Raw genomic sequence first — 15,650 nt, 5'->3', positions numbered from 1 at the left:
GGTGGTGTCTGGAAGGAAATCTGAGTTGTGTGGTGTGGTCTGACTTCAGGCTTGTTCTTGTACTTTTCACCTTCCTGCTTTTGTGGGGTTTTTTAGGATTCTCAAATTTTGTGTTCAAGTGATGCCTTTTTATCACTTGTGTCTTTGCAGTGTCCTGGCATTTAAACTGTTGTCCTCAGAATTAGGACTTGGCTCGTATTACTGTGGCAGGAGCAGGAGTTGTCTTTCAGCTGGAAAAGTACAGAGTTCGATTTTTCCTTGAAAGCATTTAAAACCAGCATTCTGATGGTGTCATAGCTGTTGTTTGCCTCAAACTTTATCATGTTGCATCCCAGTAGGAAAGAGTCAGGTGCTCACACAGAATCTTCCATGTGCTGTTGTCCAAGGGGAGCTGCCAAGGTTGTTGTGCATGTTTTGGTTTAACTTGTTCCCGCTGATATCCAGCCCTTCATTCGTGTCTCGCCTCCCTTCCTAGCTGAAGGAGACTCTAATAGAATGGAGGAGTGATTCATGCTGAGGAAGAAAATTATCTCTTATCTAGGTTGCCTCTAAGCCAGTCCTGCCAGAGCTGACTTTATCCTTGAGAGGCTGGAAAGTTGGTCTAGAAGGTAAATATTTATTCTTTAGAGTGTCTGACATTGATCTGAAATCCAGGCGGCTGCTGCGGTTGCTGATGGGAAGGAAGCTGTGCTCATCCCTGTTCACGCACCACGGTGAGATTCAACCTGCACACGGAACAAAATCTGTTCTGGAGGAGTGGAATTAAAGACCAGCAGAAATCTGCACAACCACATGGACTAAGTAGTGTTTTCTCCCACCTTAGTAATGATAGTCTACAGGAGAGAAAGTTTAAGGGGTCTAGCTCCTTACTTCTTTGCTCTCCCAGCACTGAGATTCCTGGGATGGAGGCTGTTAAAATATCAGCACTTCTCTGCAGCTTAGAGAAAGTCACTGGAGCTTTGCTAAGTCAGCTGGGAGGAAGATCAAATACACTGCAGTGTGGCTTCTCTTCAGGGTTGTACAGCAGGACACTCAGGGAAGCTTTTGTACGACCAAGTGGAATGTTTCCACATCTTTTCTTTTAAAAACTGGTGGAATTTCTGCATGGCTCCCTACAGCCAAACTGCCCCCGTCTTGATGATTGCCCAGAATCCAACAGGAACAGAAAGTGAAACTGGGTGGTCTGTTGGTCATATGCTGAGATGTGCAGAAAATGGAAGAGTTGTATAAATGCTAAACCAGATGAGCTTTGCGGTCCTGTTATTATCATCTTTATGGAGAAAGCTGTCAGGGGTCAGTATGAGCCAAGCAATTCTTGCATAATTAGCCCCATACAATTACATGGTATTTAGTGATGTTTGGCTTGAGCTGTAAGTTCTTGTGTATAACAGGGAATTTCTGATGAGAACATGAAATTTGGATGTCCAGAGTGAATATGTTGCAGTTAACCTAATAATTTCAAATCTTTTCATGCTCCTTTAGTTTCTGTCTTAAAGGTCATTGAAATCTAGACCTGGGATGCCCTTTTTAGCCTTTGCACATCATCAGTTGGTGTTCTATTTTTGAGCACTTGATAGTATTGGATAGAAGGGGAGCTACATTGGAAGGGTTTTATAGCATTTGTGTTTTATTTCCTACTTTACCACTTGGCAGTAGCTCATACTCTCCTGATTTCTTAGGGAGATTACTGGGGGCTTGAGCTGTTGCTGAGTGCTTCTCTGCTGTACCTAACCACCAAATTACTTTTGCTGCTCCTTGGAATCAGCAGAGGAAGTCCTTCTCGCTTAATCTGAGCACAGAACGAAGAGGTCTCTAGCCCAGAGCTCAGCACTGGCACAGATCATCTCTTGACCCAAGCCTCACTTGGGACTTGGTCCTGTATTGAGCTGTGCTTCTCTCTGCCTTCCTGTTGAAATGGGCTTTCTCTGATTTTGGGATCTCTCATTTATGTCCTGGCTTCTGTGCCTTTTTACAGCACATCCTTTCTTGGAAAGGTGATGGAACTCCTTTATGTCTACGAGTGATCATACGTATCTGCTGAGTGTTACTCGTGTGTGCATAATTCCAATAACACCGCTCAGTTTTCCACACAGCTCAGCAGGGAGGTGGGGTATGCAGCTGACCCTGTGTGTGTGTGTCTCTTCCAGAACAGGGCAGTCGGGCGGCCCAAGGGGAAGCTGGGTGCTGCCTCTGCGGTGAAGCTCGCGGCCAACCGGAGCACGGCGGGCGCCCGGCGGCGGAGGACGCGATGCCGCAAGTGCGAGGCGTGTCTGCGGACAGAGTGCGGCGAGTGCCACTTCTGCAAGGACATGAAGAAGTTCGGGGGGCCCGGCAGGATGAAGCAGTCCTGCATCATGAGGCAGTGCATCGCTGTAAGTGTGCCTGGGCCTGCAGCTCGTCTGCAGAGCCCTTTCCTCTCCGGTGTCTCCTGGGTGAGCAGGTGTGGGATTGGGAGCCCTGCTCTGAGTAGTCTCTAAAGTGCATTGGACAAAAGTGTGTAATCTCTGCCTTCTCAGCTCAGATCCCTTCTTTCTCAGTACTTCTCATCCTCCCCAAATCTTAAACCAGAATGCCACTAAAAACTTAACAGCCCAGCTTCCCTTCTCAGCAGTATGGAAGTGGAGATTGTCAGTACATCAAAAATCAGCACTCAAGTCACCCTCAAACTCTGGGATTTGGGGGAAAAGGGGAAAGAGTGGGAAGCTCTGATTTAAAGGGCAAAGAGGTGTGTTTGGTTTGAATGTTGGAATTTCATGAGAAAAGCTGCCCTGCAATCATCTTTGCCATCTTACCCACATAAATTAAGATGTGCGAAGTCCTTGACTGGCAGCCTCCAAGATTTTGGTGTTGGTGACCCCAGCCCCAGGCTCCTTGAGATCTGAATTTCAATTTGTTTGCTGTTACTTAGGCATAGAACAGAGGGTCTGATCTGAATGAGACAGAGCGCCATCAATCCAGAGTCTTGTCTTCCTCAGGGACTGGAAATGGCTGTCAGGGAAAGAGCATTGGAACAGGGCAAGCAGGCAGTTGGTTTCCTGGGCTCCTGTGATACATTACTTAGGAGCTTCTCAAGTCACAAGCGATAGCTTTCTGTTTAACAAATATTGACAGATTAATCTTCTATTAAGTTGTTCAAGCAGCTTTTGAATCTGTTGCTGCCGTGCTGACTTGTGGAGCTTCTTCCCAGGTCTTGTGTCTGCAGTGACTCTGTTCAAGGCTAAAAATCAGCTTTAGCTTTTATCTTAATTCTTTGGAAGGTCTTGTTTATGCTGTTGTTATGGGTTTGGTTTGCTTTTGTTGTTGTTTTTTTAAGGAAAGGAATGTTGTTTATTCATAACTGAAATATCACCCTATCTATACTGATTTCTCTCATTACAGTACCCTTCACTTAGTATTTTGGGGGGGTTTTCTTTTAATTCTTAGGAGATGGCTGAAGTGGAGGCATTAAATGACTTCACCTGACACTGATAAAAAAACTGATAAGCACTTAAGATTTTCTGTAGTTGCTCCTGGTAGCTCACTCCATGTCCTGTTCCAAGCTCTGCACTGTTCCTGACATAGAGGATTGGGTTCAACGCTGCTGGATCTTTCAGTAAAGTACATGGAATATCCACCTTTCTGCAGAGTGCTTTTGCAGCTCAAGTGTCTTTTCTTTGAACACTTGATTTCCTGGAGTGTGGCACGAATTGAACAGCATGGATGAAGAATTTATTATTCTCCAGGGGCAAGAAATAGTGAAATCATGCTGCCTTTTTAGTGGAAGAACTAAATTAGGGCTGCAGTGTGCTTTCTCATCCTTACTGATGAAGGAAACTTTCATACTAAGCTGTTTCACTCTTGATAACACGAGTTACCAAAAGACTGAGCCTTTTGGAGATGATCTGGATTCTCTTCTAGCTGAGTGTAGTCATCCTCGTTCTTCCAATGAAGATTTATTTTTCTTCTTGTTGCCTAGAGTTTTACTTCCAGTTAGGACAGAGGTAGCCAGGGGACTCTGATTACTTGTCCCACCTTCATATGCACTGACAGTGACTTTTCTGCACTTTTTGTGTTGGTGCAAGTATCAGGAGAATTATTACAAACTCTTAGAGCACCAAAGGCACAGAAAATTAAGGAGTTGAAGTGTTGTAACTTTCAAGGTGCTTTACATTTCTGTAAGCAATCCTGTTGGCTTTGCTCTTGTTCTGTAACAATTCAGTAGTAATAATATTGTGCTACCTATCCAGCAGCTTCCAGCCAAAAAAACCCTGCAAAATGCTGAAGCTGTCTGGAAGTAATGATTCCTACAGTTCTGGGATTGTGCTTGCCCTGGTTAATAACATGGACAGTATTAACTAGACACAGACTTTCATTAAGCTCAGAAACCTTCAGAGAGCCGATGGTACTGCTGTTCAGAGAGCAGGAACCTCCTCTGCACTTCCATCAGGGAGGAAAGCAGGAGTGCCTGGGACACTGTTGCATGGAACAGGTCTGAGGGGAGTGTGGGGCTTGGAGGACACGTTGTGACAGCACAGCTGCTGTTCCAGCCCCTCAGTGGGACAGAGCCAGTTGTGGCACAGAGGAGGTTGCCTGGGCACCCTTGCTCCCAGCAAGAAAAATTGTACTGCTGTTTGCAAAATGCTCTGTGCTCTAATGGCTCACTGCAGCTGGGCTTCCTCCTGCCTGAATCTTGCTGAAGGATGCACCGTTGCTGCTGAAGTTTGGGTTGCAGTGCAGGTATCCACTTAGGGATTATTCACCCCATCCTCAAGAGATCCTTGCTGTGAAAAGCCACATCTCTGCCTCTGGCTGTGTAATAGTTAAGGGCTTGCAGCCTAATCGATTGCACTTCCCTTTGTGGCCAGCTTAGGATCTTCCTTTTCTTTTTTGCAGTGAGGTTTATACCTTACTGCTGCAAACTGGAATTTTGTTAATCATTAGCAAAAAGGTGGCTTTTTAATTAGAGTGGCATTCAGTGCTTTGACATGGGTGACGGGTATGTGAGATGCTGCAGTTCCCTTTCTGTCTCAGCGAAAGACAGAAAAAAATCTGTGTGATCTCACTTGTGACACATGCAGGAGAGAATCCTCTTTCTAAGTGAGCAGAGCTTTTTGCAGTGCTCAGGTTGGGAGCAGGGCCCTGGATAATGGACTGCCAGTCAGGAGAAGGTCTGTTCTTGGTTCTGTTGTGGGCTTGCTGTGAGACCTGGATCAGGTCCCATAACATCTGTCTGCCCTGCCTGTAAAATAGGGGAGCTGCCAAATTGCGACTCGGATTGTGAAGCCTAATGGATGTGAATAGTGATGTTCTAGGTTGCTTCTATCCTCTCCCATTGTACACTGGTGAGGTGACTTGCATGCCAATGTCTCTGTCAGCTCACAGATTCAAGGAGCCCACCAAAATTGCATTTTCATCCATCCCAGGAATGCTCCCTGAATCTGTTTTGCTACAGGGAGGACACTTTGGTAAAGTGTGTCCTGTGGAGCTTGGTTTGGTACCCAGCCCAAATTTGTTAACAGGTTTTTTTTTGCCTTCATGTCAGTTTGCACAATTAATCCCTGTTTATCTCCTCTTTGGAATGAGGATACTGTAAATGCACATTGAGCTCTTGTGTTTCTATGTCTGCCATGTCTTGATCAGTTCTTTCTGATGCGTAAACAGCCGGTGCTGCCTCATACTGCTGTGTGTCTGGTGTGCGGAGAAGCTGGGAAAGAGGACACTGTGGAAGAGGAGGAGAGCAAGTTTAATCTCATGCTAATGGAATGCTCCATTTGTAATGAAATCATACACCCAGGATGCCTTAAGGTGAGTACAAGGATGTGATACACGTTGGAAACAAAAGCTGAATTAGTTATCACCTTAATGTAAAAGTCGTGCACAGAAATTGGGAGGCTTTCAGGTTTTCATTTTTGGACAGATCAGTAAGCGAGCAGAGAGCTGGTGTGAGGAGCAGGGTGAGATCTGTGGCACGCACAGCCCTGACCAGCAGGCAGGGTCCTTGGTGTAAAAAGCATTCCCTGGGAGTAGAGACCTGGCTTTGGACATCCCCTGAGTGTGTGTGCATGCAAAGACCTTATGGGTTTGTTTCTTTCTTTTTGCCCCTTGTTTAAGGAAGTGAGGTGTTTCAGTTGGGATGGGGAAGACAGAGCAATCTGCCTGTACTTCAGCATGAGATATTCCCAAATCCATGTCAGCAGCTTCTTGCTGAGTGCCACGAAGTACAGGTGAGCGATTGGCTGCTCATGTAGGTCCAGGCACAGATGTGCCTTAGGGTGGCAGCTGGCTCTAAAGATGTCAGGAGCAAATGCTGGAGCAGGAGGAGTGCAGCTCTGGAGAACAGCCTGAGCGAGTGTCAGGCTGCAGGAGTGCTCACCCTTGGCTGACTTGAGTCCTGTGAGCAGCTGTATTCTTTGCTGGTAACAAAAGTGTCATTTTGGGCATATCTTTGCACATTAGCATTTAGAAGCTGCCTTTCTCCAGAGCTGGTTTCTTTCAGCTGATCAGCCATTTCCTGTTGCTGATTTGTTTATGGTTAAAGTGATTTGCCAAAGCAAATGCATTCTGACACACCATGCCCCAGAAAGCAGCATTTGGGCCCTTCTGGGATGCCTGGGAGGAGAGGTATGTGTGTTCCTAATGCAGGCCCGGGGTGCAGCTCTCCTGGCCTTCCATTTCTCCTGAGCTGTACGTGGTGCTGCACCAAGCTCTGTGCTGTCATTTATTAGAGCAGAACGCAGGGAGCTGGCAAACCAGAGCTGTGCCTTTCCCTGATTCATGGAGCTGGTGCTCAGTTCCTGCCACAGATGGGCTCTGAAAGGGAGCTTTGCTTGTTTGGCTCTGCTTAAAACAAAACTTTGGGGGCTGATGAAGCAGAGGAAGGAGCTGCTCGTTTTAAGAGGTACCTTAATTCTGGCTGCTTTGCTATTCCAACCCTTGCTGGAAGTGCCCTGTTCTCCCCCATCTCTGCCTTTGCAGTATCCATGGCACCTCAGGGCTGAGTTCAGAGGACAGTTACTGTCTAGTGGCAGCTCAGGTATGGTTTCCTCTCCCCATACTACATTTGGGACTAGTTGTACAGGATGTGGGTCAGATCTGTGAAGTCAGGCAAGTGCTGTTTGCTCTCTTACACGTGCGTGGTGTTCTGAGTGCTCTTTTGGTAACTAGGAGCAGCATTGCTTTGGGTGTTCCTGACAATTAAGCACTGGAATATTTACTGTGTGCCTTGTATTTTGATTTCTCCGTGCTTCTGCTGAACTGAAATGGTGGGTAACTGGTGCTGTTTATTTCCTGAGGCAAAAAAGCACTGGTAGGATTTCAGAATCATCTTGGAAGGTGAGATGAGACTTCTCAGGGGAACAGCAGAAGGAAAATGGAGCCTCTTCCTTGGATCCTTCCTTGCTCTTTATTCCCAGGTTCCATGATTTCCTGCAAGGCACAAATCTCTTGCCATATTTGCATGTTGCTGTAGCACTTGAGCCCTGAGGATGGAGCCCATAAATAGCCTTTGATGCAGCCCCAGCCCCAGGGCAGCTGCTTCCGCTGCCCACGAGGGAAAGTCCCTTCCTGTCCCACTTGGGAAATAGCACCATGTGAACTGCTGGTCATCTCCAGCTAAATGTCTGGCAAATGTACTGTTGGGGGAGACTGGAATAAACTGGATCAGTGAAGGGCAGATGTCCTTTCCTGGCTTATTCCCATGTGGAGTGAATTCCCTCCAAATGCATCTCCCAGAGATTGTGGAGTAGTTTGGCACATGCAGAGGGTGGTTTGTTCTCCAGGGGAGGTTGGTGGTGGTTTGGACACCATCTTCTTCCAGCTCCCTGATTAGGCTGTACATGTTCTAGGGGGTTTTCTCCTTGAAACAGCAGTGTCAGAGGACCTCTCTGAGGAATTAAATTAAGGGTGTCTCAGGTGTATCTGTGCCCTGGCTTACCGAGCCTTGAGGGTCTTCTGTGGGGGCCCCTTGCTGGGGAGCCCTGGGTACCAGAGCACCCACAGTGCTGGTGTTGGAGCTGTGCTGGGGACAGCCAGGATGTTCCACGTGCTCAGAAGTGTCACAGGAGCTTCCTGACACCCTTCTTTCCTTGAAAATACCACACCAACACAAATGCTTGTTTTGCTGAACGGGTTTCTTATGAAAATGATCTTGGTGAGAGTTTTGCAAGCGCAGCACTGCTTCCAGAGGGAGCTCATGAGATCTTGGGATGAACACTGACTTTCATTGTTACAGAGTGTTTGAGTTCAACCAAGAGTGGTGAATTTTTCTTGCTTCATCTCAAATTGCTGGTACTGCTGGCTAGCATGTCTGAGTGTAGCATCTGATGCTGTTTCTTTTGGGAGAAGGGGTTCCTTTCTCCACTAGGAGCCTGTTCTTTTCCATTTCAGCTGAATGTAGTGATAATGCTGTGAATATTTAGCTGCCTTGTCAGAGCAGCAGGGATACAAAGGCCTTTCCCAGTGCAGCTTCAGCCCAGGTGTGTCTCACTGCTTGTTTCAGTCTGGGCACTGCCAGAATTCATGGCTCTCCCTCAGGGATGCCAGATCAGCATCCCAGGGTTTCCATATCCCTACCAAGCCGAGTCCTCAGCAGCGAGGTCTCGTGCTCAGACTGAATTGCTGACCTCGTGCTGCAGGTAGGGTTTCTGTGACGCCTCACGCTGTGCCTCAGACACCCACCTGCTGTTTGCAGCAAACACTCGGAACTGGCTCCCACCCAGCCTGAAAGGCTTGGGACAGATTCAGTGGCAGGTTTGTGTGTGTCTAATTAGTTTGCTTACAGTTCCTCACATCTGTTCAGTTCCTTAAACTTCACAGAAGGGACAGAGCTGCAATGCTTTCCCTTCAGCAGCACTTGTTCTATATTCAGTGCGGGAAATAACTTGTTCCCAACTTGGGCTTCGGCCAGGAATTGTTCCCCTGAGGCAGAGATGTATACAACAGCTCCTGGAGTATCTTACACCTACCATGGGAAAGAAGGTTCAAAGGCACACAGTTGTGATAAAACCAGTATTTAAATTCTGCCCACTTCATTTACTCATTTATTAACTCCAGGAGACTTGCTGAGAGACTGACATGTCATCACTCTCACTGGATGGTGAAACTAGAATGGCTGCTGTCTGGCTCAGGGACTTGAGGAAGCAGTTCCTAAATCCAAGGGCTTGCTCCTGCACAGCCAGTGCCTTTTCCCTGCACTGGGAGGAGAGGAGGAAATGTTTTCAGAAACATGAAAAATCTGTAGATCCCTGCCCGTGCTTGTTCCTGTCTCCTGCAGCCACACTGCTGCTGCCAGTGCCCAGCTGTTGGTCTGGACAGCAGCATGTTTTTGTTGTCTGCAGTAGTAATAAATAAATATTTTTCTTTTTTTCCCCTCCACCCCAAGTTTTGTTTTTTCTGAATATGTAACAAAACCGTTAAGTGGGAGCGTGCCATCAGTGAGTGTGTGTTTGTGTGGAGGGTGTATCTTAGCTCTCCTTTTCATTTGCAGAAATGTCTTGTCTGAAATGCCTGTCTCCTGTTTGGAAAGTACTCCAGACTCCTGTGTGCAAATCCAGAAACAAGGAGGAGCATTCCAGCTGTGTAGGGCAGGATTGTGCTTTTGCTGGAGTGTAATAAACACTGAGCTTGAGTTTCTTTCAGAAAGCAAAATGTCAGTGTTGGAGATAGTGAAGTCGTCAGCCCTTCTCTCCCTTACACTCACTGGGGATCTGGGGGTGTGAGAAACCCTGGAAATGCCTTCGTGTGTCCGGTCCTGTGAACAAAAGTGCCTGTTCCGAGCTGCCTTGGCAGCCACCATCCCCACTGGCACTTGGGCTGAAGGGCTGCAGGCTGGGACTGCTAGTTCTGATCCTGAAAGAAAAGTATTTTAAGGAACACTTGATTACAGTGCAGGGTGCTGTGCTGCTAGAAATGCCCATGGGATTAATGTATGTGAGAACATGGATGGGAGAACCCTGCCTGCTTGAAGGATCAGGCCGTGCCTCTCTGGGGGACACGGGACTGGGCTTTGCAAAGCCAAGGTGTAGGGGGGTGTTTGGAGATGGTGCAGTCGCAGCCCTGGGTTTGGGAGGTTGCTTTGGGCTGACGGGGTGGTTTTTGTTGTTGTTCTAAGAGCAGAGTGTGAATTGGGATTGTCACTGACCTTCATGGAAAGCCCAGAGCTGAGCCCTTTGTCAGATGCGTTTGGCCACCGTTCCTTCCCCCTGCCTGCAGCGTTGAGGGGTGGCTGTGCAGCACCCAGGGCTTGCTCAGCACCAGCAGGACGGTGCCTCTGCTCCCCTGGGAGGGCTGCAGTCCATTCCAGAAAACAAGGAGCTGTACAGAATGCCTTGGAATGACCATCACCTTCCTGCAGGCTTGTGCAGCACAGTTGTGAATTGCTGTGTCTCTTCCACAGGTGAAGGAATCAGATGGTGTGGTTAACGATGAGCTGCCGAACTGCTGGGAGTGTCCAAAGTGCAACCATGCAGGGAAAACTGGAAAAGTGAGTTTAATGGGAATAAGTGGTGCTGGAATGAGATACAAAATCTTAAGCATTCCCTTTGGCTTGTGGATAGACTTCAGCCCAATACCAGCTTTTGGTTTTGTGCTTAATTCAGGTTTTGTTCTTAATTACTCATGGTGGGGGATTGGAATAAGGTGATCTTCAGGGTCCCTACCAACCCAAACCATTCCTGGGTTATATGGTTCATTCCATGATGATTCTGTGTATTGAAGGAGACAAACTCACAGCTTTCTGTTCTTCAGTAATTTTTGTATTCCTGTACCAGCACTTCACCCAGCACCTGGGGAATATTTAGGTTAGTTCTGTGCACTGCTGCACGTTAATTTTCACAATGAAAATTCCTTAAATTAAAAATTCACAAGCAATTATGCAAAACCTGGAGTGTCTGTTGGAATTAGTGAAACATTATGTCTTTGCAGACTGAGACAGGCACTTGCAAGTGTGTAGTTAGAAAAATAAATTCAGGAAAATTAAAACTTTTAACTCCTTACTAATAATTTTGTGTGTTGAAAAGTGATCAACCCACCAGCATTGGAGTGCTGGTGGCAATGTAAAGAGCTGGGAGATGCATAAGGTATAAAGTTGGTTTGTGTTTTGTGTCTCTCTGGCGTACAAGCAAAAGCGCGGACCAGGATTTAAATACGCGTCAAATCTCCCGGGCTCGTTGCTGAAGGAGCAGAAAATTAACAGAGACAACAAGGAAGTGCCAGATGCTGCCAAACGGAAAGGGGACTGTGAGGAGACTCCCAGGCGGAAATCAGAGGAACATTCCAAAAAGGCTCCAGTTGAGTCAATCCTGAGGAGAAAGTCTGACGAAGTGCATCTGTGGAGGAAACGGAAATTCGAGAAATCCCAGGAACCCACGATGAGAAAGCGGGTAAGGCACAACCCCCTTCTCACAGGTCTGTGCAGAGCCTGGGCTGGCTGGGGCTGGTGTCTCTGCTCTCCTGGCTTAGAGCTCATCCCAAATCCCAGATTGTTCCCAGAGGAACCTGCAGTGTTTTACCTTTCTGGTAAAAGCTGCTGGTCTGACGGGACAGTGGCTTGAACAGTGATACCCGAGTTGATGTTCAGAGGCCAGAAACACTGGGCTATGGCTGTTGTTTTATTCAAGGTACTGGAATAAATACCCACTTTAACTGAAAAGTCTTTACAAGGTGCTCACAGTAGGAACAAGGTGAAAATCAATTTTTCATGGAAACCTTTTCATGTCTCTCCACGTGGTGGCGCCTGGCAGCTGGTTTGGGGCTGTGCCAGCCTGGGAATCCATGGCAGCCTTTGGAAAGGACACCTTGGGGTGGCTGCAGAGAGCAGGAGCTGCTCCCAGCAGTTGTGTAGGTAATCTGGCCCTGAACGTGACAGGTGGGGCTCTCAGGCCAGGCAGGGACACTCTGAATTGGTGGATTTCAAAATGTGGTACTTGGGATATGCAGAAATGCTGGTTTGCAGAGGCAGAAATGAGGGCTCAGATTTACTGTGTCTCACAAGTAAGTGGCTGATGGCTGTAAAATCAGAATCTGTGGCTGGAGTGGTGTTGCATGTGCAGCTCACCAGGGGTGGGAGTCAGTCAGTCCTGCAAGGCCAGACAGTGGGAATGCTGCAGGATGGCAGATGGAAGGATTTTGGGCTGCTTTGGTGGAGAGAGAGCAGAATTCACAGTACCAGTTCATGCATACCTGCTGCTGGCCATGCTTTCCTTTCCCCATCCCTTTGGACTCCCCCCAGTGAGGAAGGCACTGTGGGTCACCACATTACCACACAACACAACAAATGTGTTTGGGTTTTTTACTTTCTTCCAACAGCTAAAACTTGGAGAAGAAAACAAGCTATCCCATTTACATCTTGAAATTACAGAATCTCTCATGGAAGCCTTTAACTCCAGAATAGTTTAGCTGCACTGTCTCGTTTCATATTTTCTGTTCGGGTGTCCCATATTAAAATACAGCAACCAGTTGAGTTTTGATGACCCAGGGAATAAAAGTCTGTTTCAGTACTGATGTTTGGCCCTTCCTGTGTGGTTGAATATTGCCCCTGCCACACAGCACATCCTGGAGTCCCTGCTCCCCCCAGGGAGCCAGGGATGTCCTGGCACACTGCTCCCCTCTCACAGCCTGCCATGATCACGGAATTCCAGTGCCTGGAAGCAGAGCACCCATCAGTGCCCTGTGTGAGGGGTGCTGGAAGCTGCACTGGGCTGGTGTTGTAATGTTTTTATTCTAACCTGTCATTAACTTACTGTGACCTCTCTCTTTAGAGTATGTTAATTTTAAGGCAGGGTGATCAGTTTTCTCTACCATATGCCCCGGGCTGAAACTTGGGAACACAGCCACTGCCTTGATGCAATTAGTTCATTGGGGAAGAGAAAGCACGGGTCCTCTGACACAACAAGTGTGCTCACAGCAGTTGCCTCTCCTTGCCAGTCCAGATCTCCTTATTAGAGCTATTACATTTTAACAGCTGGTGGCTTCTTTCTTGCTTGTGGTGATCAGATTAGGCTTGAAGCCTTCCCGGGCCTCAGTTTGTGTCTCTCACACAGCCTGAGGAATCGGAGGATGAGTGGGAGCAAGTGCAGAGCAGTTTGTTGGGAGCAGGGACCAGGGCAGGAGGAAGGTGCTGGCTGAGCCCTGTGGTGTCACATTCCCTGTTCTGCAGGCATTGGAGGGGATGGCCAGGGTTTGGTTGGGTGTAAAGGAGCATCTAAAGTGTCTAAAAGGGGGCTGTTGGGTGTCCAGCAGCTGGGATGGCAGCTGCGATTCCAGAGGTTTTGGGAATGGCCCTTCTGGCCATGGCGTGAGGGCACTGGGGCAGTGTTTGATGTGGGTGCCCAGTGGGTGTGGCCCGAGCCTGGGTTCCTGTGGCCTGCTGGGGACAAAGCTGTCCATAGCATGCTGCTGATCTTCTCTGTGTAAATGATTGACTTGGAGATGGGAAGGCCCTGGAATGTGTAGGATTCTGCATGGTGAATCAGTACCTTTATCACTCCTGGAGTCCTGTGAGCCAATAGCTGGACTCCTCATCCCTGCTGGCACTTGAACTCGATACCTTTGGCCGGTGGCTGTGCCCCAGTGCTGGGATGGTGCTGGGATGGGTGGGGCCTGGCACTGGCAGGGGGCCCGGCCAGGGCAGGGCTCCTGTGTGGAGCATCCACATGGGAAGCACTGCTGGGAAGTGCTGCTGAGCATGGCCTTGCTCCCACAGTCAGCCCTTGTCTCTTCCTTCCAGCGGCGATCGTGGAAGGCCCCGGATGACCGAACTGCCATGATCAAACCCCTGAGGCGCCTCAAGCAGGAGCCCGAGGATGAGCTGCCAGAAGCACCCCCCAGGTCCAAGGATAGTGACCAGTCTCGGTCAAGCTCGCCCACAGCAGGGCCCAGCACGGAGGGTGCCGAGCCCAGGGACAAGAAGAAGTTCAAGATGAGGAGGAAAAGGCGGCTTCCCAATAAAGAACTGAGCAAGGAGCTCAGCAAAGAGCTTAACCAGGAGATCCAAAAAACCGAGAACAGCCTTGCCAATGAGAACCATCAACCCATCAAATCTGAACCGGAGAGCGAGAACGAGGAACCCAAGCGTGCGTTGAACAACAGCGAGAGACTCCATAGGTTCAGCAAAGGGTTGAACGGGACTCCCCGGGAGCTGAGACACCACCAGCTCATGCCCAGCCTGCGCAGCACCCCCCGGGGAATAGCCCGGCCCCCGCCCTCGCTGTCGCCCCCCAAATGCATCCAGATGGAGCGGCACGTGATCCGGCCACCTCCCATCAGCCCCCCTCCGGACTCGCTCCCCCTGGATGACGGGGCAGCCCACGTGATGCAGAGGGAAGTCTGGATGGCTGTCTTTAGCTACCTCAGTCATAGAGACTTGTGCATCTGTATGAGAGTTTGCAAGACCTGGAACAGATGGTAAGGAGGGCGGGATATGAGGAATACGGGATGGGCATGGAAGGGCAGCAGGTGTTTCCTGGGAGAGGGGTGTGGGCTGTCCCTGGAGCTCTGGTGAGCCCAAGCAGAAGGGGTGACCAGCAGAAGTGGCAGGTCTCACATTCCTTTCTCAGAAAAAGCAGTTTCCAGCATTTCTGATGGGAGCTGTGTGTCTCAGCCTCTGCGTCAGCCTGCTGGGCTCTGGAGCAGCCTGTGCTGCAGTCAGACACCGCCGTGTTCCTGCTGCTGGAACGCCAGGCTGGGGCAGTCTCGGTGTCATTCTGCCCCAAGACTTCCTGACTGCCAGCAGGTAGTCAGGAATTTGTGCAGTTCAGCTATTAAATATCTCTTGAGATAGCAAGATCTTGAGATCCCACCCTGTGCTCCTCACAAGGGCTGTGCTGATTGTCCCCCTGTGAGGGTACACGGAGAGCCAGCCTGTTGCCTGTGCTCTGTGCCAGCAGAGCACGTTACAGAGGAATCCTTTGTTGATGGTATTTGCTCACAGCGTGTCCCTTGTGCTCGGTACTGTGTGGCCCTGACACAGCTGTGGCTGCACAGCAGCAGCAGAAGCTTTAGTGCAGATTTACAGGTTTCAGCGACCCCTCAGTGAAGCCTTGTGGCTCTGGTGACTCTTGCCCTGTGTTCCTGCTGTGCACAAGGACGGAGAGACTGGAACAGGCTCCTTTCCAGCAGGCTGGTAACAAAGCATGCACAAAGTATAGAGGCTGATAATTCAGTGTGAGGTGATGTGTGTGGAGTGTCTCCTCCATGGGCTGCTTGGTGTCACTGAAACCTGCTAAATGCATTTTTACTTAAATACAGTATTTGCTAACAAAAAAAAAAAAAATCAAGAAAATGCAGACTCCTGCACACTCATCAGGACTTGGTGGTGGTGTCCTATAGAGAACCATAAAGAGCAAAAAGACACATAATCCACATGGATAGGGATAACAAAAACAGAACAGGAGAGGGAGGATCTGTTTTCCCAAATCCACTGGTTTTAAGTAAGGAAAACACAGGAGAAATGGGGGTATTTATTTAAATCAGACTTCATAGTCAAAATATAAGGAAGAAGTGGTGACTTGTCTTCAGGCTATAGAATAGATTTTAGTAAGTGTTGGGATGACTTAAAATGGGATCCGAAGTTGTTGACGCTTCTAATTCTGTGGAAATAATTCCATGCTTTACTGCAGGATATATTTGATGGAGAAACTAGAAACTTACATAACATCATGTGAGGTTGTGTTTAT

The 15,650-nt window shown here is 48.4% G+C and overlaps 1 protein-coding gene across 1 annotated transcript in view; it reads left to right on the top strand.

Moving 5' to 3' along the window:
• Positions 1–15,650, top strand: part of KDM2B (lysine demethylase 2B) — a 106,655-nt gene that overhangs the window by 87,567 nt on the left and 3,438 nt on the right. The window contains exons 12-16 of the mRNA XM_082293766.1: positions 2,148–2,372; positions 5,641–5,784; positions 10,373–10,459; positions 11,097–11,357; positions 13,703–14,379. Of these exons, the coding sequence (XP_082149892.1) occupies positions 2,148–2,372; positions 5,641–5,784; positions 10,373–10,459; positions 11,097–11,357; positions 13,703–14,379 (1,394 nt within the window). The remainder of the gene's footprint in view (positions 1–2,147; positions 2,373–5,640; positions 5,785–10,372; positions 10,460–11,096; positions 11,358–13,702; positions 14,380–15,650) is intronic.

This window comes from Coloeus monedula, assembly GCF_965178545.1.
Source record: "Coloeus monedula genome assembly, chromosome: 18".
Taxonomy (NCBI): Eukaryota; Metazoa; Chordata; class Aves; order Passeriformes; family Corvidae; genus Coloeus; species Coloeus monedula.
This window is presented reverse-complemented; position numbering and strand designations above follow the sequence as displayed.